This window comes from Oryctolagus cuniculus, chromosome 16, assembly GCF_051225735.1.
Source record: "Oryctolagus cuniculus isolate XC-2025 breed Fujian yellow rabbit chromosome 16, ASM5122573v1, whole genome shotgun sequence".
Classification (NCBI taxonomy): Eukaryota; Metazoa; Chordata; class Mammalia; order Lagomorpha; family Leporidae; genus Oryctolagus; species Oryctolagus cuniculus.
Genome location: NC_142882.1, coordinates 84,085,114 through 84,112,483, shown reverse-complemented (window position 1 = coordinate 84,112,483; position 27,370 = coordinate 84,085,114). Strand labels below are relative to the sequence as shown.

Sequence of the window (27,370 nt, the reverse complement as noted above, 5' to 3'; positions counted from 1 at the left end):
CAGAAAGCATAAAGTATATCTCTGGAAGTAACATTTATTTGTGCTCATTGGATCTGAAATTGTTTTGTCCATTTTTATGAAATCTAAGTTTTAGTAGCTGTAGAGATGCAGTCTCAATATATGGGCCACCAGTTCCTTTTCCTGTCCTTTGTTCTGCTGCTGGAAACTGTGTCAAGGCACCATTCAGGACATCATTTATCCCGAATGCCTTGTTTATTAGAGTTTACATCTGTATGTGTAACATGTGGTTGTTTTTTTTTTTTTTACACAAATTTAAGGGAGTTGTAAAAATTCTTTCTTCCTTAAACTAATGTTACTTTTGAGATTTGTAAGTCATTTGATCTTCTTTTGTATCTTAGCCACTTTTTCCATATTGATCCTTTTTTCTACCATCTTGATTTTCTGTCCTCAGCTAATTTTCTGTTTTCCCTGATACCCCACCTCCCCATCCCCTCTATTCACTTCCCTTCCTTTCCTCTCTGCTTTTCCCTTCTTTCTCCCCCCTCCACTTTGATCTTTCTTTACTTTTTCTTTTAGAGTCCTTATTTTTAATTTCAGTGGAAGAGCCATGTGTTGCTATGTACTTAGGGCACCTTCTACCAGGTAGTTAGTAGCCAGACATTTCTGTGTTAACCCTTATTCTTACAAAGACAAAATTCAAAAGAAATTTGAGTTTGAGGCAACACTAGGGATTTTAGTGTTATTTCTTCTTTCATCGTTAATAAGGAGAAAAAAGTGAACAAATGGATAACTTGGCTATGTTGTCATCTACTCATGGAAAGATCTCACAGTAGATCTTAAATTTATTTCCATTTATTATGCTGATTTTACAATTAAAAATATTTTACAATTAAAAATATTTTACAATTAAAAAAATTGAAAATATGATTTCCAATTTCTTGACTACTTAGACCTGGCCAGATTAGCTATGCTGTAACTTATGTATTTATTTCAAAGACAGTGGATATCATGTTTAAAAAAATAAGAAAGTATTATAGGCTTATAGTAATCATATAAAATAAATGTTTAGTTTTTCGTTTGTAATATGTTCTATATTGATATTTTATATGTAACGTGGAGGTTACAGGAACCTTAGATTATCTGTCATAATTTTATTGTATTATTGCCTCATCTGCTCATTCTAATCCCACATGATCAAATTCATTTTGATCATGCTTAGATTTTCTCCCAGTTTTGCTGTTATTCACACTGCGGAATTACTAAGACTCAGTAGCTTTTACGTGTCCTTCATGATCTATTATATACAAGCTTTTACTTTTTCTTAATGACTTTGGCTTCAGATATATCAAGAGTTCTCCTTTCCATGTGTGTCTTTCAAACATTCTTAGAGTAGGAGTCCCCAAAGGACAGAATCTACAGAAATCTTCTAGGCTTGCAAACTGGACAATGACCTGATTCACAAACAAGGAAATTTCAAAGTATTTATGGAAAAGAGGGAATAAAAATCTGTTTATTTTGGTGCAAAATTTTTGAAGTTTAAGTATAGCTTTATTATAATAATAAATGTTTCATGAGGTATTGAAGGCCTTTCATAATTTCTTATCTATTAGGCTTTTCTGGCTGTCCTTCTCAGTTTTATTAGAGTAAGAATATATTCTGCTGAAGAGACTGATTATTTCTTAAGCATTTTTTATGAAAATAAATCAAGAATTAAAGAAGAGTATACTGCCTTTTTCTGTGTACATTGTCTCTGTGTACACAATGTGAATGTATTTTAATTTTAGTTTTCTATGTGTAGATAATGCTCATCTCTTTCTATGAATCACACGCTCTGTTACCCAGTGACTTCCAGATCATATAAATTATAATTGACTTCAACACATCTATTGGGTAAATAAATGACATAGTTTCTATATCATTTTTTCTCTTGAAAGGCAGAGTGGACAGTGAGAGAGAGAGACAGAGAAAGGTCTTCCTTTGCCGTTGGTTCACCCTTCAATGGCCGCTGCGGCCAGCGCGCTGTGGCCGGCGCACTGTGGCTGGCGTACCACGCTGATCCGATGGCAGGAGCCAGGTACTTCTCCTGGTCTCCCATGGGGTGCAGGGCCCAAGTACTTGGGCCATCCTCCACTGCACTCCCTGGCCACAGCAGAGAGCTGGGCTGGAAGAGGGGCAACCGGGACAGAATCTGGCACCCTGACCGGGACTAGAACTTGGTGTGCCGGCGCCGCAAGGCGGAGGATTAGCCTAGTGAGCCGCGGCGCCGGCAAGATTTATTTTATTTTTATTTTTCATTTTTTTGACAGGCAGAGTTGATAGTGAGAGATGGAGACAGAGGGAAAGGTCTTCCTTTGCCATTGGTTCACACCCCCCCCCCCCAATGGCCACTGCAGCCGGCGTGATGTGATTGGTGTACTGCACTGATCCAAAGCCAGGAGCCAGGTGCTTCCTCCTGGTCTCCCATGTGGGTGCAGGGTCCAAGGAGTTAGACCATCCTCCACTGCACTCCTGGGCCACAGCAGAGAGCTGATCTGGAAGAGGGGCAACCAGGACAAAATTTGGCACCCCAACCGGGACTAGAACTCGGTGTGCCAGTGCCGCAGGTGGAGGATTAGCCTATTGAGCCGTGGCGCCGAGTTTCTATATCATTATAATACTGACCATTGATATGAAATATAATACTATAAAAATTGATCTGTCAGTGGATTTGGACCTACTGTTGAATTTCCTCTTAAAAATTAGATATTTTTTATGAGAGGGAGAGAGATTGAGACATTCCATCCATTGGTTCACTCCCCAAATTCTCAAACAACTGGGACTAGGCCATGACAAAACCAGGATCCTGGAACTGTATCCTAGTCTTTCACATGGGTGACAGGGACCCAAATATTTGAGCACTTTATCTCCTGTCTCCCAAAGTATACATTTGAAGGAAGCTAGATTGGAAACAGAGTAGCTGGGACTCCAGCCAGGCACTCCAGTATGGAGTGTTCTAAGCAGAAACTCATACCACTGCACTAAATGCCAACCCCTCAGTATCCTTAATTTGTCTTTAGTGGTACCCAGTCTTGTATATATAGGTTTATATTTGAGTGGTGTACAAATGTTTAAATAGTTAATGTTGAATGTATATATCTTATATCTCAAATGTCTGTGAGATTCCTAGACATTTAAATTATATTTAACATCTAATGACATAGATTGAACTATGAATTTTTGTGTAGCCCGAATGCATGACTCTTACTGTCTTGGGTAATTTTGTTTAAGTCAGCTACTGGTATTTTAAGGATTGTATTCTGAGAAACAGTAATAGGTACTGGATTGATGTGGTTACATTTCAATATGATGTTAATGAGTCTAGAATTCTAAGATAGAATCTAGCCTTGGCCTTTGGCCAGGTAAAGTCTATAAACGCAAGGATTCTTCACTAACTGTGACACATGAGGGGGTTGAAAGGTTCCAACCGTGAGGCTCTAGAAGGCCTTTAATGGGTCACAGAGAAAGTCGTTTCCTGTTGCTATTGTCAGGGGCTAGATTTTACAGGATTCTGTCCTTGAGATTATTTCAAATGTGTAGAATTGTAAGTTAGAATTTAGCCATGGCCTTTTAAAGAAAAACTCTCGCAGATGAATAATTTACTGCACGACAAGATGTTTGTCAGATGGCACTGCCAGTCTTGCTGGACAACAGGTGAGAATGTGGATGTGGAACCCATTCTTTGCCATTACTGAAAGTGACCAAACTAGTTTCTACCACATGGTGGGTTTGTAGTCATTTTCACTCAAGGAAGATATTGTAAGGTACTATTTTTAATATTGTATGAATTAGGCACTTAATTCTGGGTTGAAATTTTCATTGTCTACCCAGTTCTGTTGTTATATTCATTGTTGGTTAGGTAAAGTCTATAAACTCAAGGATTCCTCACTAATTATGACACATTAAGGGGTTGAAAGTTTGCAACTGTGACTCTAAAAGGATCTATGAGAGGTCTCAGCGGAAGTTCTTCTTGTTGTTGTTCTCAAGGGCTACATTTTCAGACCTTCCTCCCTCCAATGGTGTAGTCCTCAAGATTGTTGCAAATGTGTGCTGTCAAACTTGTCATCTATACTTAAAATACTCAAATACATTTTATGTCTTTTTGTTTTTGGGTATTTTGTTGGTTGTAAATTTTAGTGTATACTTTTTTTTAAACTGAAAATATTACGCTGAAAAAATCAGTTTCTTATGCTGAAAAAATCAGCCAGAAACTTCATGTTAAGCCATCATTCAGTTTAAAAATCAAGTTACAAGGCCAGCGTCGTGGGACAGCAGGTTAAGATGTTGCACCCACATCAGAGTGGTGGTTCCAGTCCTGGCTGCTCCCCTTATATTTGTTCTACCTTCCTGCTAATGAGCCTGGGGAGGCAGCAGATGATGGCTCAAGTACTTGGGCCCCTGCTTCCTGTGGGAGACCAGATTAGAATTCCTGGTTTCCGGCTTGAGCCTGGCCCAGACCTGGCTGTTGTGGTCATGTGGAGAGTAAACCATTGGATAGGAGAGCTCTTGCTCTGTTTTCCTCTCTGTTGCTCTGCCTTTCAAATAAATAATAAATAAGTTTCTTTATTAAAAAATTACCCCCATTGGGCACAGAAAAATAATTTGGAAAAGAAACTTCTCTATAACTATGACTGTCCATTAAATTCCTGTGTTCCTTCTTTCCTCTGTTGCTAAAGAAGTAGGATTTTAGATGAAAATCAAGTGAGATTTTCAGTGAGTCAATATACTTAGCAAACAAAGTTGTTCTTTGAGAAGGGTTTCTAATGGGAAGGTGCATCTTTTCTTTTTATTTATGTAGATATATATATTTTTATATAGGGGAGGAGATAGGATAGTAATGTGGGGAAAATAAGGCCGGGCAAACAGTCTTCAGTCTAATCTGTTTATGTCCCAGTTTCTTCTGTTTTAAAGTAGAGGTAGTACTAATTCCAACTTCTTAGAGTAATAGAGAGAATTGAGTAAGTTAATATATATATATATATAAAAATATGTAGAAGAGTGCCCAACATATAATAATACATAAATACTGGGTATCATTTTAAATTAGATAAATATCTATAAAATTATAATTCATAGAAGTATTATCTGTTATAATCATCAGAAGTTTTCTGCAAAATAATTTCCTGCTAGTTAAAAATAATTGAAGACCTTTACATTCTTGACATTTGAAAAGTCATCATATTAAAAAGTGAAACATTATTTGCATTTTAATTTTAAAAAGTTATTTCATCACTTCATTATTTCTTCAAGGGAAAAACAGAAATCTGTTGTATACTTGTATGCATAGATTTCAAACATTTTTTGCGCAATAATAAACTTATTTTTTAATTTCATTTTCACAAACTTTTTTTAAAAAGATTTTTTAATTTATTTGAAAGTTGGAGTTACACAGAGAGAGAAGGAGAGGCAGAGAGAGAGAGAGAGGTCTTCCATCCGCTGGTTCACTCCCCAGATGGCCACACAGCTGGAGCTGCGCCAGTCCGAAGCCAGGAGCCAGGAGCTTCTTCTGGGTCTCCCACGTGGGTGCAGGGGCCCGAGGACTTGGGCCATCTTCTGCTTTCCCAGGCCATAGCAGAGAGCTGGATCAGAAGTGGAGCACCTGGTCTCAAACTGGCACCCACATGGGATGCCAGCACTTCTGGCCAGGGCATTAACCCGCTGTGCCACAGTGCCAGGCCCTCACAAACTTTTTTTTTTTTAAAGTTTTATTTTTTTTTAATCCATTTTAAAGGCAGAGTGACAAGGAGAGGAGAAAGACAAAGATCTCCCATCTCTGGTTCATTCCCCAAATGCCTACAATGGCCAGGGCTGTGCCACATGAAGCCAGGAGCCCAGAATTCATGGGTAACAGGGACCCAAGTACTTGAGTCATCAGCTGCTGTGTTCCAGGGTGTGTGTAAACAGAAAGTTGTGTTGGAAATGGGGGGGGGGCTCAAACCCAGGGACTGTGGAATGGAATTCACATTTCCAAAGCAGTATCATAACTACTACACCAAACATCCGCCCCCTCATGAACTTTTTAAAGTACCCTTTTGTATGTACTCACTATGAAATCCTATAAAATTTTAGCATAGTAGGATTCACCTAGAATAAGTACAGAAACATTAAAAATAAGGGCAGGCATATTGTGAAGTGTTTAAGACGCCACTTGGGGTGTGTACACCTCCTACTGGAATGTGTGGTTGGAGTGCTGGCTCCTCTGCTTGGGATTCACCTTCCTGCCAGCGTGTTCCCTGAGAGGCAGAGGACGAGGCTTACTTACTTGGGTGCAGACCATCTGTCTGGGACACCTGCATTGCATTCCAGGCTCCTGGCTTTGGGCTGGCCCAGCTCATCTGCTTCAGGCATCTGGAGAGTCAAACAACAGATAGAAGATATCTGTCAGCCTGTCTCTCTGCCTTTCAGATAAAGTGAAAATAAATACTTTGTAAAAAAACTATTGTTGGTAAATCTGTTGGACTCTGCCTTGGCTTTATAATTTTTTTTAATTTTAGTGGCAGACAAAGATAGGCAGAGAAAGTGCTCCCATCTGCTGGTTTGCTCCCCAGATGCCTGCAGCAGCCTCTGGCTGGGGCCGAAGCCAGGAGCTGTGAGCTGGACACTCAGTCAGGATCTCTTACTTGGGTGGTAGGAATCTGATCACTTGAGTCATCACCACTGCCTCCAGGGGACGCATGGGAAGTAAGCTGGGTGCTTGAACCCTAGGCACTCCAGTATGGGATGTGGGTGTCTTTTGTCTTTTTTTTTTTTATTTGAGAGTTAGAGGTACAAAGAGAGCGAACTTCTATCCTCTTCTATCCACCCACTAAGTGGCCACAATGGCCAGGGTGAAGCCAGGATGATTCCAGGAGCCAGGAGGTTCATCCAGTCTCCCACATGGGTGGCAAGGGCCCAAGCACTTAGCCATCTTCCACTTCTTTTCCCAGTCCATTAGCAGGGAACTGGATCAGAAGTGAAGTGGCCAGGACATGACCTGGCACCCATATGGGATGCTGGCTTTATAGGCAACAGCTTAACCTGCTGCGCCACAGTGCTGGCCCCAATGTGATTTTAACCAGTGTCCTAACTACTAGGCCAAATGCCTACCCCTGCCTTACTTTTTTAAAATAGACAATTCTGTTTTAGTAAATGAATATTTTTCCTTTTATCTCATTTTGGATGGGATCTTTATTAACATAAAGCAGCACTTGGGTGAACTATTCAAGCTATATTTAATGTTTATACCTTTGATAAATGTGTAGTTTACTCCTGTGTTTATGAATAGCAATCACTATGAAATAGATCATTTAATATGTACTTTCCTATAAATATTATTATAAAATATATTTCTATGACATTGGAGAAACCCTGCAAGATATAGGTACTGGTAAAGACTTCTTGGAAAAGACCCTGGAAGCACAGGCAGTCAAAGCCAAAATTAACTATTGGGATTGTATCAAAATGAGAAGTTTCTGTATGGCAAAAGAAACAGGAAAGTGAAGAGGCAACCGACAGAATGGGAAAAAATATTTGCAAACTATGCAACAGATAAAGGGTTAATAATCAGAATCTACAAAGAGATCAAGAAACTCCACAACAACAAAACAAATGACCCACTCAAGAGATGGGCCAAGGACCTCAATAGACATTTTTCAAAAGAGGAAATCCAAATGGCCAACAGACACATGAAAAAATGTTCAAGATAACTAGCCATCAGGGAAATGCAAATCAAAACTACAATGAGGTTTCACCTCACCCCGGTTAGTTGGCTCACATACAGAAATCTACCAACAACAGATGCTGGCGAGGATGTGGGGAAAAAGGGACACTAACCCACAGTTGGTGGGAATGCAAAGTGGTTAAGCCACTATGGAAGTCAGTCTGGAGATTCCTCAGAAACCTGAATATAACCCTACCATACAACCCAGGCATCCCACTTCTTGGAATTTTCCCAAAGGAAATAAGTTGGCAAACAAACAAGCTGTCTGCACCTTAATGTTTATTGCAGCTCAGTTCACAATAGCTAAAACCTGGAACCAACCCAAATGCCCATCAACAGTAGACTGGATAAAGAAATTATGGGACATGTACTCTATAGAATACTATACAGCCATCAAAAACAATGAAACCCTGTCATTTGCAACAAGATGGAGGAATCTGGAACACATCATGCTGAGTGAAATAAGCCAGTCCCAAAGGGACAAATATCATATGTTCTCCCTATTTGGTGACAACTAACCGAGTACCAGAAAGGAAACCTGTTGAAGTGAAATAGACACTATGAGAAACAATGACTTGATCAGCCATTGCCCTGACTGTTGTTGTACACCTTAATACTTTATCCCTTTAAGTATTTTTTTGTTCTACTTAATATTATTGGTTGAACTCTATAATTAACACACAATTATTCTTAGGTATTTAAATTTAACTGAAAAGGGATCTTTTAAATATAAGAGTGGAAATAAGAGAGGGAGGAGATGTACAATTTGGGACATGCTCAAGCTGACTTGCCCCAAATGGTAGAGTTAGAAACACGCCACAGGATTCCAATTCAATCCCATCAAGGTTGCATGTACCAATGCCATCTCACTAGTCCAAGTGATCAATTTCAGTTCACAGTTGATCATACTGATAGGTCTAAGAGTCAAAGGGATAACATAAACAAGACTAGTGTCTGCTAATATTAACTGATTGAATTAAAAGGGGAGAGAATGATCCAACATGGGAAGCGGGATATGCAGCAGACTCATAGAATGGCATATGTCCTAAACAGCACTCTGGCCTCAGAATCAGCCCTTAAGGCATTCGGATCTGGCTGAAGAGCCCATGAGAGTATTTCAGGCATGGAAAGCCAAGACACTCTGGCAAAAAAAAAAAAGAGGACCTAAATGAAAGATCTGTTCAAATGAGATCCCAGTAGAAAGAACGGGTTATCAAAGAAGGAGGTACCTTTCTCTGAAGGGAGGAGAGAACTTCCACTTTGACTATGACCCTGTCAGAATAAGATTGAAATCAGCGAACTCAAAAGTCTTCAATAGCCTTGGCAACTCATGACAAGAGCTTAGGGAGATTACTGATGCCATAAACAAGAGTGTTGAATTGTTAAGTCAACAATAGGAGTCCCTGTGTACTTACTCCTCATGTAGGATCTCTGTCCTTAATGTGTTGTTCAATGTGAATTAATGCTATAACTAGTACTCAAACAGCATTTTACACTTTATGTTCTGTGTGGGTGCAAACTGTTGAAATCTTTACTTAATATGTACTAAATCGATCTTCTGTATATAAAGATAATTGAAAATGAATCTTGATGTGAATGGAAGGGGAGAGAGCATGGGAAAGGGGAGAGTTGTGGGTGGGAGGGAAGTTTTGGGGGGAAAAAGCCACTGTAATCCATAAGCTGTACTTTGGAAATTTATATTTATTCAATAAAAGTTAAAAAAAGAAGGCCGGTGCCGCGGCTCAATAGGCTAATCCTCCGCCTAGCGGCGCCGGCACACTGGGTTCTAGTCCCGGTTGGGGCGCCGGATTCTGTCCTGGTTGCCCCTCTTCCAGGCCAGCTCTCTGCTGTGGCCAGGGAGTGCAGTGGAGGATGGCCCAGGTGCTTGGGCCCTGCACCCCATGGGAGACCAGGAAAAGCACCTGGCTCCTGGCTCCTGCCATCGGATCAGCGCGGTGCGCCGGCTGCAGCGCGCCGGCTGCAGTGCGCCGGCCGCGGCGGCCATTGGAGGGTGAACCAACGGCAAAGGAAGACCTTTCTCTCTGTCTCTCTCTCTCACTGTCCACTCTGCCTGTCAAAAAAAAAAAAAAAGTTAAAAAAAGAACAACTCTATACTAAGTAAAGATTTCAACAATTTGCACACACACACAGACATAAAACTGTTTGAGAACTGGTTTTACAGTTAACTCTCAATACAACTCATTGAAGACAGTGGTCCTGCATGGGGAGTTAGTGCACATTGACTCTTGTTATTAACTTAACAGTTAACACTGTTATTTATGACATCAGTGACCACAATGAGCAGCCTGGGTTATGGAAGCCTTTTGAGTCCACAAACTCTGCTGTATTTGGACAAGGCCATAAGCAAAGTGGAAGTTTTCTCCTCCCTTTAGAGAAAAGTACATCCTTCTTTGATGGGCACTTACTTCCACTGGGATCTCACTCACAGAGGTCCTTCAAGTAGAACATTTTTTGCCACAGTGTCTCAGCTTTCCATGCCTGAAATGCTCTCACAGGCCTTTCAGGCAGACCAGGAAGTCATAAGGGCTGATTCTGAGGTCAGAGTTTTACTTACAGCAATTGTCATTCTATGAGTCTGCTGTGTGGACTGCTTCCCATGTTGGACATTCTCTCCTTTTTCATTCTAACTATTATTATTGCAAGGCACTTGACCCTATTTATATTATTTCTTTACACTTTACACTTAATTCTATCTATAAGTTCACTTTAACATTTAATATGATCACTTTAACAATTAAGATGGCATTTTTACCACCAATTTTAATGGGATTTGGAGTCCCATGGCCAGTTTTTAAACTGTACCCTTAGTAGTAATTCTGTAGCAATGTATGCAGAACTATATAACTGTAAATCTGTAAACATCCTCCTCCCTCTCTTGTTCCCACTCTTATTATGTACTGAGATCTATTTTCAATTGACTTTATACACATATAATTAACCATGTGTTAAGTAAAGAGTTCAACAAGTGGTATGAAAAAAAGGAGAAAAAACAAAATGAAACTATTCCTCAACAGTCAAGACAAGGGCAGCTCAAGTCATCCCTTCTCAAAGTGTCAATTTCACTTCTGCAGAGTTCCTTTAGGTTAATTCTCACAGATCAGGGAGAACATATGGTACTTGTCCCTTTGGCACTGGCTTATTTCACTAAGTATTGTTACCCACATTCATCCATTTTGTTTCAAATGACCAGATTTTACTTTTTTAACCACCATGTAGTATTCCATCGTGTACATATTCCATAATTTCTTTATCCAGTCTTCAGTTCATGGGTACTTAGGTTGATTCCATGTCTTAGCTATTGTGAATTGAGCTGCAGTAAACATGGAGGTGCAAATAATGCTTTTGTTTACTGATTTCATTTCCCTTTGGTAAATTTCCAGGAGTGGGTTAGTTGGGGCATGTGGCAGGTCCATATTCAGATTTCTGAGGTATCTCCATACTGTATTCCATAGTGGCTTTACCAGTTTACATTCCAACCAACAGTGGATTAGGGTACCATTTTCCCCAGATCCTCGCCAGCATTTGTTATTTGTTGATTTCTGTATGAAAGCCATTCTAACCAGGGTGAAGTGAAACCTCATTGTAGTTTTGATTTGAATTTTCCTGACAGCTAGTGATCCTGAACTTTTTTTTTCATGTGTCTGTTGGCCATTTGAGTTTGCTCTTTTGAAAAATGTCTGTATAAGTCCTTAGCCCATCTCTTAAGTGGGTTCTTTGTTTTGTTGTTGTGGAGTAACTATTTTTTTAAGATTTATTTAGTTATTTGAAAGTCAAAGTTACACAGAGAGAAGAGGCAGAGAGAGAGGGGGAGGAGGAGGGGAGAGGGAGAGGGAGAGGGAGAGGGAGAGGGAGAGGGTGTGGGAGAGGGAGAGGGAGAGGGAGAGGGAGAGGGAGAGGGAGGTCTTCCATCTGCTGGTTCACTCCCCAACTGGCCATAATGGCCAGATCTGTGCCTATATGGAGCCAGGAGCTTCTTCTGGATCTCTCAAGCAGGTACAGGGGCCCAAGGACTTGGGCCATCTTCCACTGCTTTCCCAGGACATAGCAAAGAGCTGAATCGGAAGTGGAGCAGCTGGGACTCAAACCGGCACCCGTATGGGATGCTGGCACTGCAGGTAGCAGCTTTACCCGCCTGTGCCACAGTGCTGGCCTGTAGAGTTTCTTGATCTCTGTAGATTCTAGTTATTAATCCTTTGTCAGTGGCATAGTTTGCAAATAATTTTTCCCATTCTGTTGGTTGCCTATTCACTTTCCTGTTTCTTTTGCCGTACAGAAACTTTGATTTTAAGTAATCCCATTTGTTTATTTTGGCTTTGATGGCCTGTGCCTCTGGAGTCTTTTGTAAGAAATCTTTGCCTATGCCAATGTCTTGCAGGGTTTCCCCAATGTTCCCTCTTAATTTGATGGTGTCTGATCATAGATGTAGATCTTTAATCCATGTTGAGTGGATTTTTGTGTAAGTTAGGGGTCTTGCTTCATACTTCTGCATGTGGAAGTCCAGTTTTCCCAGTACCATTTGTTGAAGAGACTATTCTTGCTCCAGGAATTGGTTTTAGATCCTTGGTCAAATATACGTTGGTTGTAGATGTTTGGATTGATTTCTGGTGTTTCTTTTCATTTCCACTGATCTATCCATCTATTTTTGTACCAGTACCAGGCTGTTTTGATTATAACTGCCTTGTGCTATGTCTTGAAATTTGGTATTGTGATGTCTCTGGCTCTGTTTTTGTTGTATAAGTTGTTTTAGCTATTTGAGGTCGCCTGTTCCTCCATGTGAATTTCAGCATCATTTTTTTCTGGATCTGAGAAGAATATTTTTGGTATTTAGATTGGTTTCACATTGAATCTGTAAATTGCTTTTGGAAGAATTGACATTTTGATGATATTGATTCTTCCAATCCATGAACATGAAAGATTTTTCCATTTTTTGTATCTTTTTCTATTTCTTTTTATTTATTTATTTTTTTTTTTTGAGAAGCAGAGTGGACAGTGAGAGATAGAGACAGAGAGAGAGGTCTTCCTTTGCCATTGGTTCACCCCTCACAATGGCCACTGCAGCCAGCGCCATGCGACTGGTGTACTGCGCTGATCCAAAGCCAGGAGCCAGGTGCTTCTCCTGGTCTCCCATGGGGTGCAGGGCCCAAGGACCTGGGCCATCCTCCACTGCACTCCCTGGCCACAGCAGAGAGCTGATCTGGAAGAGGAGCAACCGGGACAGAATCCCGTGCCCCGATCGGGAGTAGAACCCGGTGTGCCGGTGCCGCAGGTGGAGGATTAGCCTAGTGAGGTGCGGCGACGGCCTCTTCTTCTATTTCTTTCTTTAATGCTTTGTAATTCTCATCAAAGTTATCTTTGACTTCCTTGGTTAAGTTTATTCCAAGGTATTTGTTTTTGTAGCTCTTGTGAATGGGATTGATCTTAGAAGTTCTTTCTCAGCCATGGCATTGTCTGTGTTTACAAAGGCTGTGGATTTTTCTGTATTGAATTTATATCCTGTTACTTACCAAACTCTTCTATGAGTTCCAGTAGTCTCTTGATAGAGTCTCTTGGATCCCCTATATATAGAATCATGTCATCTGCAAATAGGGATAGTTTGAATTCCTCCTTTCTAATTTAGGTCCTTTTGATTTCTTTTTCTTGTCTAATGGCTCTGGCTAAAACCTCCAGGATTATATTGAATAGCAATGGGGAGAGTGGGCATCCCTATCTGATACCAGATCTCAGTGGCAATGCTTCCAACTTTTCCCCTTTCAATATGACGCTGGCCAAGAGTTTTTCATAAATTGCCTTGATTGTGTTGAGGAATGTTCCTTCCATACCCAATTTGTTTAGAATTATCATCATGAAAGGGTGTTGTATTTTATCAGATGCTTTCTCTGCATCTTTTGAGATAATCATATGATTTTTGTTCAGCAGTTTGTTAATGTGATGTATCACATTGATTGATTTGTGAATGTTGAGCCATCCCTGCCTACCAGGGATAAATCCCACTTGGTCTGGGTAGATAATCTTTCTGATATGTTATTGGATTAGATTTGCTAGACTTTCGTTGAGGATTTTTGCATCTTTTTCATCAGGGATATCGGTCTATAATTGTGTTTCTCTGTTGCATCTTTTTCAGGTTTAGGAATTAAGGTGATGCTGGCATTATAGAAAGAATTTGGGAAGATTCCCTCCCTTTCAGTTGTTTTGAATAACTTGAGAAGAATTGGAGTTAGTTCTTTAACTGTCTGGTAGAATTCAGCAGTAAAGCCATTTGGTCCTGGGCTTTTCTTTGTTGGGAGGGCCTTAATTACTAATTCAATTTCTGTCTTGGTTATGATTCTATTTGAGTTTTTTGTGTCATCATGGTTCAATTTAGGTAGGTTGCATGTGTCCATGAATCTATCCATTTCTTCTAGGTTTCTTAGTTTGCTGGCATTCAGTTCTTTGTGGTAATTTCTGATGATTCTTTTTATTTCTGTGGTATCTGTTGTTACATTTCCTTTTTCATCTTTAATTTTATTGATTTGGGTCTTCTCTCTCCTTTTTTTTGTTAGTTGTGCCAGTGGTGTGCCAATATTTTTTATTTTTTCAAAAACATAGCTCTTTTTTTTTTTTGCTGATCTTTTAGGTGTTTTTTATTCAGTTTTACTGATAGCTCATTTATGTGGTGCCTTTCCAATTTCTTGATGTAGGCACCTATAGCTATAAACTTTCCTCTTAACACTGCTTTTACTGTATCTCATAAGTTTTTATATGTTTTGTTGTCATCTTCATTTGTCCAGAAATGTTTTGATTTTTCTTTTGATGTCTTCTATGACCCACTGTTCGTTCAGGAGCATGTTGTTTAGTCTCCATGTGTTTGCATATGCTCTAGAGATTCCTGAGTTGCTAATTTCCAGCTTCATTCCATTGTGGTCCGAGAAGATGCATGGTATGATTTCAATTTTTTTTAATTTGCTGAGACTTACTTTATGGCCTAGTATGTGGTCAATCCTAGAGAAAGTTCCATGCACTTCTGAGAAGAATATATATTCGGCTTCTGTAGGATGAAAAGTTATATAGATATCTGTTAGGCCATTTGGTCTATAGTGTCAATTAAATCAACTGTCTCCTTGCTGTTTTTCTGTCTGGTTGATCTGTCCATTGCTGAAAGTGGAGTATTGAAGAGCCCCATTACTATTGTATTGGAGTTTATTTTCCCTTTAAATCCCTTAACATTCCTTTTAAATAGCCAGATGCCCTGTGATTAGGTACATAAACATTTATAATAGTTACATTTTCCTACTGAATTGGTCCCTTAATCATTACATAGCGCCCTTCTTTGTCTCTTTTAACAGTATTTGTGTTAAAGTCTGTTTTCTCTGATATTAGGATTGCTACACCAACTATTTTTGGTTTCTGTTGGTATGGAATATCTTTTTCCATTCTTTCATTTTCAGTCTATGTGCATCTTTGTGGGTCAGATGTGTTTCTTGTAGGCAGCAAGTTGATGAGTTTTGTCTTTTTTCCATTCAACCAGTCTGTATCTTTTAACTGGAGAGTTGAGACCATTTACATTCAAGATAACTATTGATAAGTAACGACTTTGCCCTGTCATTTTTCCAAAAATAATTCTGTTTTTTACTTTGAATTTCCTTTGAATTTTTACTTATTTTCTTCCTTAACCTTCTTGTGTAGTGATGACCATTTTCTGTGTTTCTATGTGTAATACATCCTTAAGCATCCTTTTTTTTAAAGATTTATTTGAAAGAGTTACACAGAGAGAGGAGAGGCAGAGAGAGAGAGAGATCTTCTCATCTGATGGTTCGCTCCCCAATTGGCTGCAATGGCCGGAGCTGTGCCGATCCGAAGCCAGAAGCCAGGAGGCTCCTCCAGGTCTGCCACACAGGCGCAGGGGCCCAAGGACTTGGGCCATCTTCCACTGCCTTTTTTTTTTTTTTTTTTGACAGGCAGAGTGGACAGTGAGAGAGAGAGACAGAGAGAAAGGTCTTTCTTTGCTGTTGGTTCACTCTCCAATGGCTGGCGTGGCCGGCGCACTGCAGCCAGCGCACCTCGCTGATCCGAACGCAGGAGCCAGGTGTTTCTCTTGGTCTTCCATGGGGTGCAGGGCCCAAGCACTTAGGCCATCCTCCACTGCACTCCCTGGCCACAGCAGAGAGCTGACCTGGAAGAGGGGCAACTGGGACTAGTACTTGGTGTGCCGGCGCAGCAAGGCGGAGGATTAGCCTATTGAGCTGCGGCGCAAGCCCTTTCAATGCTTTCCTAGGCCATAGCAGAGAGCTGGATGGGAAGTGGGGCAGCCGGGTCCCAAACTGGAACCCGTATGGGATACTGGTGCTTCTGGCCAGGGTGTTAACCCGCTGCACCACAACGCTGGCCCCCATCCTTAAGCATCTTTTTTAGGGCTGGATGTGTGGTGACAAATTCTTTCAATTTCTCTTTGTTATGGAAAGTCTTTATTTCGCTTTCATTCATAAATTAGAGCGTTGCAGATTATAATATTCTGGGTTTGACAGGTTTTTTTTTTTTTCTCTTTAAGACGTGGACTATATCTTGCCATTCTCTCTTAGCCTGTAGGGTTTCTGATGTGAAGTCCACTGTGATTCTAATTGGAGACTCTGAAAGTAATCTGGCATTTCTCTCATGCACATTTTATAATCTTCTCTTTATGTTTTACTGTGGTGAGTTTGGTGTCGTGGCGTGGATCTTTTCTGGTCATGTCTATTGGGAGTTCTGTGTGCTTCCTGTACCTGCGTGTACCTTTCTTTCTCCAAACCTGGGAAGATTTCTGTTATTTCACTAAAAAGGCTTTCTTATCCTTTCTCTCTTTGTATGCCTTCAGAAACTCCTAGAATTCATATGTTGGATTCCCAACAGTTTTTTTTTTTCTAATTTCTTCTTCTTTGGTTTAACTGTATAATTTACTGTGCTTTATCTTCTAAGTTGGATATTCTTTCTTCTGATTCACCAATTCTGTTGGTAAGGCTCGCCACTGCATTTTTTGTTTGTTCTATTGAATTCTTCGTTTCATTTTGATTTCTTTTTAAGATCTCAATTTCATGGGAGAAATTTCCTTTCATGTCCTGTATGGATTTCAGCAGTTCATGCATTTGCTTCTGATTACTTCTGTGTAATCTTAGGATCAATTTTTTGAATTCCATTTCTTCCATTTCATCATCTTCAGCATCTGGTAGTGAAGTGTTGTGTTGTTGTAGGGGCATCATGTTGTCTTCCTTATTCTTGTTTCTTGGATTGGTGCACATATTGGTTGGCATTTATGGAGATACTCATTGGTTTCTTCATTTTTGTTTTGCTTTTACATTTGTACTAAGACTCTGTAGATAAGTGGAATGTCTGCTTTCAGTGAATATCTAGAAGTTTGTAGTGGGTATGGCCTGGGAGCTCTGTTCAGTTCTCCAGGGTTAAGGGCATGCCTAAGGTGACACAACCAGGTTTAGAGTGATAAATATTATCTCTCTCTTTCTTTATTTTTAATCCGAAGGGAAATTTATTCTGCTCAGATGAGCTTCTCTCATCAAAGGAGACAAGTGCCTGAGTGCCAGCCCTAGTGGGTATAATATTTGTTTGCTCTGTCCCAAAGGATCTTTGCAGTCCTCAGTGTAAGTTCAGATTATCCAGCATTGTCTCTCACCAGGTAACCAGGAAGCCCTAAGTATGTGGATTCTCCCACTGTGACTGCCCAAAGTCCCAGCCACACTGTGAGTCCTACACACACCCTTAGTTTTTACCACAGTCTGGGTATAGAAGCCTCACACAGTCATAAGCTCCTAGCTCCGTTAGTTCTCCTCACCAGAGTCAGGAGTCTCCACTTGGCTGGTTGATGGGCACAGACATGAGCTGGCACAGCTGTTATGTATGTTCAAAAAGGCGCCTGCTCTGTTGGCTTGTTACAAGATGCTGTTAAAAGGTGATCATGGAGAGAGAAATGTGTCCATTCCATCCTTTTTTTCTTTTCCTCTAGTTTGGCAGGTACACTCTTCCCCAGGGGGCTCCAAGCCAGGTTCCCTCTAGGCTCTTCTTGCAGCTTTTTCGGCTGCTGTTGTCTGGTCTCACCTCATTTTCCAATGCTGGTGCATAGGCTCTCGGCTGCTAGAGTCATGAGTTGTGTGTGTCCATGCCTTCCACATTGGTCTACCACGTCCCTCTGATTTCGGTAGAGTTTCTTCTGCTGTCTTCTCCCAAACTCTTCCTGAGACTACACTCTCTCCACTGTTTTTTTTTTTAATTTTATTGATTGATTTGAAAAGGATGAGGAGGAGAGAAAGAGATCTCCATCTGCTGGTTCACTCCTAAAGTGGTTGCAACAGCTGGGACCTGGCCAGGTTAAAGTCTCCACTGTTTTTAAACTATCTTCTGAACTAGAGCAGTAAGCTCCCTTTTTACTCTGCCATCTTGGAAGCTGCCCCCAATTCTTAATCATGTGAATAATCAAAAATTGGCATGAGGATTTTAATTTGTTTGACAAATTGTTTTTCTTTTCTTTATTTCAATGAAATATACAGAGGAAAATATAATGGAGATCATTTTGAAGTTATAATAAAGGCAAAATTTAAAGGAAGGATTGGGGAAATTTACTAGAAATTGAATAAATTGAAAACCTTTTAAAATATATCTGGAATTTATTTTTGTGAGAAGAAAATCAATTAGTCTTTCATCTTTGTTTTACAGGAAAAGTTATCAAAGTCTTGACCAGTTATCTGCAGAAGTTAGCCTTTCTCAGACTTCCCTTGATCCAGGCCAGTCACAAGAAGATGGAAAACAAGATGCATTAAACTTAATTGGTGAAGGTAAGAAGAACGCCTATTTAAAAGGTTTTGGTTGCAGAAATTGGCAGAGAATGACAGATTTCTTTGAAGCATGTTAGAAATTGACTATTATGATTAAAATGGTGTGCATTTTTTTTCTCGTGTGTTTGTGGTTAAGCTTCTCAAATGATCTTATTTATAACTGTTACCTTCATAGTCCCACTTCCTGTACATTTTTACCCATTCCAATTTGGTTTTTGTGCCTTTACTGCTGTATTAAAATGAGTTATCCAGGTGATAGTGATTAATCACAATAACAATGCTAATGTCAGTTCTTTTCTGTCCTCATCTTCTTATACTTCTTAGCAGCTCTTAACACAACAAATTGTTTCCTTATTCTTGAATCCTCTTTGGTACTTGGCTTTTTGAATCTTCTGAAAAAACTTCAGAAACAAGAATTGAAAAGTGTTTTACTTTTTCCTACTATTTCTTTCATATATATTTTATCAGCCTCTCTTCCCAGTGTGGTGCATCTTCTTGAACAGCATCTTTTTCTATTTTCATAACTTTTCAATTATGTGGTCATATTTCAGTTTCTTTTTTTTGAGATTTATTTATTTATTTGAGCTCTTCCATCCTCTAGTTCACTCCCCAAATGGCTGCAATGGCCAGAGTTGGGCTCATCTGAAGCCAGGAGCCAGGAGCTGCTTCTGGGTCTCCCACATGGGTGCAGGCATATTAGCAGGGAGGCAGCACACTTAAGGATAGAAATCGTACTCACCTTGTGCACTAGTAATGCCAGAGTCTCACAGAGTAGGCAACTATCAAGTATTTGTTGATAGAATAAATGTATAATGAATTTGTGTGATAGGATATGAAAAATAAAGTAAAATCCAGTTAATCGGAAGATGCCAGCATTGTGAACAGTGTTAAACCAAATCTTCTGCTTCTCTTACCTTTGTCATTGAAATGTTCTCGGATGGCCTTAGTAGGCAGTGAACAGTTTTCTGTTGAATTCACTGGTATCATCTAAAATATGTAATTTCAATCAGTAATCCATTAATCCATACTGTGCATGGATTTGCTGACTATGACTCATCTAAAAGGCACATTTATTTAGAATTTAAACCTAATTTCTAATTAGAGGGATTTTAATATCAATAGGAGAGGAATGCTAATAACATTCTGATTCTATGAAAACAAATATATTTTCTGAGAGTTCAAGGTTAAATAACAGATTAGCAGTTAAAATGTTCTATACTCATATACTTAATAAAATGAGTAAAAACAGGGAAAAAGCTAAAAACTAACTGACAGTAACCCAGCGAGGAAAGAGCTGTACGATAAATTTAAACGACTACAAGAACTGACCATGAGAGACATATATCCTTTATGATTAATTGGTTAAGATTTCTAAGAATTCCCAGGTCTAGTTTTAAAAAATTATGGAATTCTGGATAGCTGAGGTAGGTAGTAATGTAAATTTGAATCAACATATCATAAAAATATAGAGATAAGAAGAAACACAGCCGCATACAGTGCAAGCTTTTAGTCTAACTAGAAGACAGTAAATATATATCAGATTGCCTGTGAGTAGAGAAGTAAACACCAAGGTCATAGGGTGTCTCTCATGTTCCTGTAAGAAGCCATCATGTGCCAAAGGCATCCAGCAAAACTAAGCTTGCAAAGAAAGAAGTTGAGATATGAACCTAAATAGCTCAAAATTACCTCTAGAATGAGAAAGTCAACCCAAAGTGTAAAGATACGAAAAAGCACTTTCTGTAGGGATGCAGAGATGGTGCTAACAACTCAAACGCGGGGCCAGTGTTGTGGCCTAGAGGGTAAGCCGTCACCTGGGATGCCAGCATCCCATGTGGATGCCAGTTCCTGTCCTGGCTGCTCTTCTTCCTGCCCAGCTCCCTGCTAATGTGCCTGGGAAAGCTGCAGAGGATGGCCCAAGTATTTGGGCCCCTGAACTCACCTGGGAAATCTTGATGGAGCTCTTGGCTCCTGGCTTCAGCCTGGCCCAGCCCTGGCTGTTGCAGCCATTTGGGGAATGAACCAGTGGATTGAAGAGCTCTCTGTCTGTCCTTCTCTCTCTAACTCTTTCAGATTAATAAATCTTTTTTAAAAAAATATAGAAAATAGCAGAGAAAACACATATAGAAAAAGAAACATACTAAATATAACCATATATATCAAATTATAACAAAATTACAAATTATTTAGAATGGCTAAATATAAAAGCATAGACAAATTTATGTTAGGAGAATAAAAGCACAAAGAAAGGAGGGTAGCAAACCTAATACCACACAAGTGGAATTTCAGCTAACATTCTGAGCCAGGTGTTGTGTCATAGGATTAAGATAGTACTGGGGACACCTTGCCATATTGCAGTGCCTGCGTTGTGTCCTATCTAGCTTCCTGCTAATATGCACCCTGCAAGGGAGCAGGTGATGGCTTAAGTACTTAGGTGTGTAGACAGATTGGATTCCAGGCTTCTGGCGTCAGCCTAGCCCAGTCTAGTTTGTTGTAGGCATTTGGTATTGAACCAGTAGATGGAAGATCTTTCTCTCTCTCTCTCTCTATCACCTTGCCTTTCATATATTTTTTAAAATAAATAAAACTTATTAAAAATTTAAGACACTATTCATTAAACATTACAAGGAAGGACATGTGTTAATGCTGAAAGCCACAATTAAACTATAGCAAGATTTTGCACCAAATAATGGCATTCACCTTTATACAAGATATAAAGAGACACAGAAACCTAGAGACAATAGGAAATGCAACACACTATTATCAGTATGAAACAAATCAGCTCTACAAGAAGTAAAGAAAGATATAAAAGATCTAAACATAATCAGTAAAGGAGATCTCAAGAACATATGGGGGCCGGTGCTGTGGTGTAGTGGGCTGAGCCTCAGCCTGCTGTGCCAGCATCCCATATGGGCGCTGTTGGTGTCCCAGCTGCTCCTCTTCTGATGCAGCTCTCTGGTATGGTCTGCGAGGGCAGTAGAGGATGGTCCAAGTGCTTGGGCCCCTGCACCTGCGTGGGGGACTGTGAGGAAGCTCCTGGCTCCTGGCTTCAGATCAGCCCAGTACCGGCTGTTGTGGCCATTTGGGGAGTGAACCAGCAGATAGAAAACCTTTCTTTCTGTCTCTCCCTCTATCTGTAACTCTACCTGTCAGATAAATAAAATTTTTTTAAAAAACAAAGAATATATGGAACTTTATACTCTTTCTTCCTTTAAATTTTTTTTAAAACTTTGAACTGATAAAGATTGTATATGTGGGGTGCCAAAGGAAGTTTTGATACATATATACATTTTTTAATATCCAGTGAGAGTAAACTTGTCTTTCATTTAACATTTCTTAATGCTGAAAATATTCAAAATCCTTTTTTTAAGCAGAAAAATAGTCTATTATAATTATCTATAGTAACCCTACTGTGCAACAGAACACCAGAAATTCTTACTGCTATCTGATTATAACATAGTATCCATTAATAAACCTTTGCTCATTCTTCTCTCACCCCTAATCTTCCAGCCTCTGGTAACCACCATTATACTCAAACTTCAGTGAGACCAAGTTTGAGGTACTTGTCTTTCTGTGCTTGGTTTATTTAATTTAACACAGTGACCTCTGGTTTTATATATGTTGTCACAAATGACATGATTTCATGTTTTTATGGCTGAATAATATTCCACGGTATCTATATCTTATTCATTCATTGTTTTATGGAAACTTAGTGTGTTTCCATTCCTTGGCTATTGTACATAGTACTACAGTGAACATGGGTGTGAAACTGTATTTTTGACAGACTTGTCTTCATTTCCCTTGGATACATTCCCGGGATTGGGATTGTTGGGTCATAAGGTAGTTCTATTTCTAGTTTCTTGAGGAACTTTTATACTGTTTTCCACTACAATAGCTGTAGTAAGTTACCCATCAGCAGTGCACAGATGTTCCTTTTTTCCATGTCCTCACCGGCACTTGTTATCTTTGTCTTTAGTTAGGAGCCATTCTAACTAGAGTGATGTGGTATCTCACTGCAGTTTTGATTTGCATTTCCCTAATGATTAGTGATGTTCCGTGTTGTTTTTTTTTTTTTTTAAAAAAAAACATACCTGTTAGCAATTTGTGTTCCTTTGAGAGTGTGGGGAGCAAACCGGACTAGACTGAGTTACTGGAATTAAGACTTATTCTATGCATCTGCTCTCCCACAATATGGCACTGGGAGAGAAGTAAACAGCTTCCGCACAGCTGCCTCCAGTTCAACCAATAAACTGTAGGACTTGCTCCTGATTGGAGAGCAGCGTACTCGGCGTGTGGGCAGCCGAGTTAGGATTGGCGGAGGAGGACTATAAAGGAGGAGAGAGACGGCATGCACGAGGAACATCTAAGGGGAACATCTAAGGGGAACACCTGTGCAGCCCCCGAGAAAGCTGGCCGGCGGTGTGCCGCTCCCCTGCGGAAGTGGGGAATGTGGCCAGGGGGAACTGCCCTTCCACAGAGGTGGAAGGGATAGTAGCCAACCCGGGAAGAACCAGCAGCAAACCCGGGGAGGGCCGAGCAGACGAAAGAACAGCGCAGGGTCCTGTGTCGTTCCTCCACGAAGAGGGGGAGCGACATAATGGTGCCGTGACTCGGATAGGAAACTTAGGACGGATATGAAACTTAGGAGGGAAGAAACAGGAAGAACTGGGAAAATATCGGAGAGAGAGACTAGCAAACAGCCTAGGGAAAAGCCGGACGAAAAGGGTGCCGGAAGAAGCTATTGAAAGCCTAGGCATAGACTCAGATACGGACTACGGGGGGAAGCTGGGAGAAATCTCTAAGGTCGAAAGCGAAAGTGAAAGCTAGAACAAACAGACTCAGATGCGGACTGTGGGGAGAGGCCAGGAGAAATGAGGGAGGAGTATTGTTGGAAGAAAGCTTGGGGAAACATACCGGGTAGAGAAAAATGTTAGGGAAATTGAAGCCGTGGGGGGCAGGCCGAGGCGGAAACGAAAGCCACTTTGGGATTCTCAAGTTAGCCCGGGAATGGGGGGCGAAAAGTTGAAACCAGAAGCTGAAACGTAAGCCAGATTGGGATCCGTCTGATTAGCCCGGGGAGCAAAGGACGGGAAGCCAAATTGTGGGGCGGAGACGTATGCTGGGTTGAATTCGTCAGGCTAGCCCGGGGAACTTAGATTGAATGCTAGTGGCAGACACGTAAGCTACGCTGTGTGACTCGCGGAGGCTGCCGTGCACAGAGAGAGCGTGCGGGGCACAAGTAGATAGGGAACGGGGCTGGCGCGAGGCCGTGGTGCAGACGCGAAGGGCGTGGAGACCGCGGAGCGCGCGAAGCCAAGCCGCGCAAAGCCGGGAAGCCGCGCAGATGAGAGAGGCGCAGGCTGAAGCGGCTCAGAGCCAGGAAGCAGCCTCGGGGCGGGCACCGGAAAGCTGCAGGGATAAGAGAAATAGAAGTTTAGAAGTAAAGTGAGAGAAATAGGAATGCTGGAAGATAGAAGTAAAATGGGAGAAATAGGAATGCCCGGAGATAGAGAAATAGAGAAATAGAAAGGCCTCCCCTCAACATGGCAATGAGAAAGCTTGGATTCGGTCTGCCTGATTAAGGCGGTAAGCACCAGCAAGCAGCTCGACCAGAGTATGAGCTGCAGGTCACCGAAGATAGGCACGAACCAACACTAATAAGTCTCCCCCACAATACGGCAATGAGAAGGCTTGGATTCGGTTTGCCTGATTGTTAGGGCTTGTAAGCCCCTGCAGGCAGAGCAGAGCATGCGCTGCGGGGCACCGAACACAGGCACGCATCAGCGCCTAAAAACCTCCTCACAACATGGCGAAGAGAGGACCCGGATTCGGTTTGCCTGATTGATAGGACTTGTAAGAACCTGTGGCAACTCTAGCAAGCAGAGCAGAGTGTGTGCTACGGGGCACCGAAGACAGGCGCGTATCAACGCCAAAAATAAAAAGAAAGGGGGATCTGTGGGGAGCAAACTGGACTAGACTGAGTTACTGGAATTAAGACTTATTCTATGCATCTGCTCTCCCACAATATGGCGCTGGGAGAGAAGTAAACAGCTTCCACACAGCTGCCTCCAGTTCAACCAATAAACTGTAGGACTTGCTCCTGATTGGAGAGCAGCGTACTCGGCGTGTGGGCAGCCGAGTTAGGATTGGCGGAGGAGGACTATAAAGGAGGAGAGAGATGGCATGCACCAGGAACATCTAAGGGGAACATCTAAGGGGAACACCTGTGCAGCCCCCGAGAAAGCCGGCCGGCGGTGTGCCGCTCCCCTGCGGAAGTGGGGAATGTGGCCAGGGGGAACTGCCCTTCCACGGAGGTGGAAGGGATAGTAGCCAACCTGGGAAGAACCAGCAGCAAACCCGGGGAGGGCCGAGCAGACGAAAGAACAGCGCAGGGTCCTGTGTCATTCCTCCACAAAGAGGGGGAGCGACAGAGAGATGTCTGTTTAGATTGGGTGCTCATTCTTAATGTGGATTTTTTGGGGAGGCAGGGCTATTGAGTTGTTTAAGTTCCTTATTCTGATTACTAGTCAGATGTATAATTGGCATGTATTCTCTCCCATTTTATAGGCTGTTTACTGTATTGACTAGTTCTCTTGCTGCGCATTAGTTCTTTTGTTTGATGAAATCCTGTTTGTTTTTACATTTGTTTCCTGTGCTTTTGGGATCTGATCTGAAAATTCTTCCCATTCCAAAGCCCTGAAGCATCTCCTCCCCTTTTTTTCCTGGTAGTTTCAAGTGGTATTTAAGTTTAATCCATTTTGAGCTCCTTTTTATACATGGTGAAAGAGAGAGAGGGCTCATCTGCATGTGGATATCCAGTATTCCTAGCTCCATTTACTGAAGAGAGCATCTTTTTCCCAAGGAATGGTCTTAGTACTGTTGCTGTAAGATCAGTTGGCTATAGATGCATGCATTTATTACTTCTAGAGCCTATATTCTGTCCCCTTGGTTTATGTGTCTGCTTTTATGTCAGTACCAAGCAGTTTTAATCTTTGAAGCTTTGTAATATGTTTTTGAGTCCAATAGTATAATGCCTCCTAACTTGTTCTTTTTGCTTCTAATTGTGTTGACTATTTACATTCTGTTGTGGTTCCTTTCAAATTTTAGTATTGTTTTACCTAGTTCTGTGAAAATGGCTATTTTGTTATTTTGATAATGATTGCATTGAATCTATACATCACTTTTGCTGGTAATATTTTATACATAAAATATTATTTTAAAAAAAGAGATGTTAAAAAAAAGAGATCTTCCATCCACTGATTGACGCTCTAAGGAGTCACAATGGTCAGGGCTAAGCCAGGCTAAAAAGTCAGGAACTTCACCCAGGTCTCCCACGTGGGTGGCTGAGGCCCCAGCACTTGGGTCTTGTTCCACTGCTTTTCCCAGGCCATTAGCAGGGAACTGGACCATAAGTAGAGTTGCCAGGACATGAGCCAGCATGTATGGGATGCCAGTGTCACAGGCAGAACCTTAACCCTCTTTGCCACAATGCTGGCTCCAGGAGTTTATTCATTTTTAAAAGTTTTATATTAAGGAGATAATTTACATGGTAGAATATAAGTTTTGCATGAATTTTAAAGTTATAGCAGGAGTTCCTATAAATAGTCTTAAGTGGTTGGTGATTTAGAGTAAGTGGTAACATGTTAATATTGATTCTCCTAAGCCACGCCTGTGTGCTCTTCAGTTTCATTCACCAGGGATTTATAGCTTTCATGTGGAGATCATTCACCTCGGTTAAATTTATTCATATTTTACACACACACACACACACACACACACATATGAGAAATTGAGTTGCTGTCTAGATGTTTTCAGGTAATTCACAGTTGGAGTATAGCAACCCTACAGATTTTTATATGTTGATTTTGTATCCTGAAACTTTGCTGAATTTATTAGTTCTATTAGGTTTTTGGGTAGAGTTATTGGGGTTTTCTTTATATAAGATGGTATCATCTGCATAAAGTGACAATTTTACTTCTTTCTTGCTAATTTGGATGCTGTTGATTTATTTCTCTTGCCTGATTGCTTTGGCTAGAATATTCTATAATATGTTGAATGAAAGGTGCTAAAAGTGGGCACCCTTGTCTTGTTACAGATCTTAGAGAGAAAGCCTTCAGCTTTTTCCTACTCAGTATGTTACCTGTTGGCTTGTTCATATATGACCTGTATTATGCTGAGGTACGTTCCTCCTATATGTAAGTTTGCAGAGTTTTTTTTTTTTTTTTTGTAAGGCATATTGGATTTATCAAATGCCTTTTTTGCATCCATTGAGACAATCATAAATTTTGTCCTTGTTGTAGTATATCACATGTATTGATTTGAATATGTTGAATTATGCTTCCATCTCTAGGATGAATTCCATTTGTCTGGTATTGGTATGCTAATACTGTCTTCATGGAATGAGTTTGGAGGAATTTCATTCTCTTATAATTTTTGGAATAATTTAAGAATTGATATTAATTCTTTAAATATTCAGCAGAATTCAGCAGTGAAGCTATCTAGTCCATAACTATTTTATTTTAAAATTTTTTACTCTTTTTTTAAAAGACTTATTTTATTTATTTGAAAGACAGAGTTACAGAGAGCGGCAGAGACAGAGAGAGAGGTCTTCCATCTGCTGGTTCACTCCCCAAATGATCACAATGGCCAGAGCCTAGCTGCTCCGAAGCCAGGAGCCAGGAACTTCTTCCGGGTCTCCCACACGAATACAGGACCCCAAGGACTTGGGCCACCTTCTACTGATTTCCCAGGTCATAGCAGAGAGCTGGATTGGAAGCGGAGTAGCCAGGACTCAAACTGGTGCCCATATAGGATGCCGGCACTGCAGGCTGGGGTTTTAACCTGCTGTGACACAGTGCTGGCC

The 27,370-nt window shown here is 40.7% G+C and overlaps 1 protein-coding gene across 6 annotated transcripts in view; it reads left to right on the top strand.

The window, feature by feature from the left end:
• RUNDC3B (RUN domain containing 3B) overlaps positions 1–27,370 on the top strand; it is a 173,409-nt gene that overhangs the window by 137,830 nt on the left and 8,209 nt on the right. For 4 of the 6 annotated variants that reach the window (XM_002713831.6, XM_002713833.6, XM_017344326.4 and 1 more), the window contains one exon: positions 18,392–18,510. In XM_002713831.6, the coding sequence (XP_002713877.1) occupies positions 18,392–18,510 (119 nt within the window). Of the gene's footprint in view, positions 1–18,391; positions 18,511–26,602; positions 26,686–27,370 lie in introns of all 6 variants that reach the window. The other 2 variants (XM_051853372.3, XM_008261795.4) reach the window with 1 other exon arrangement.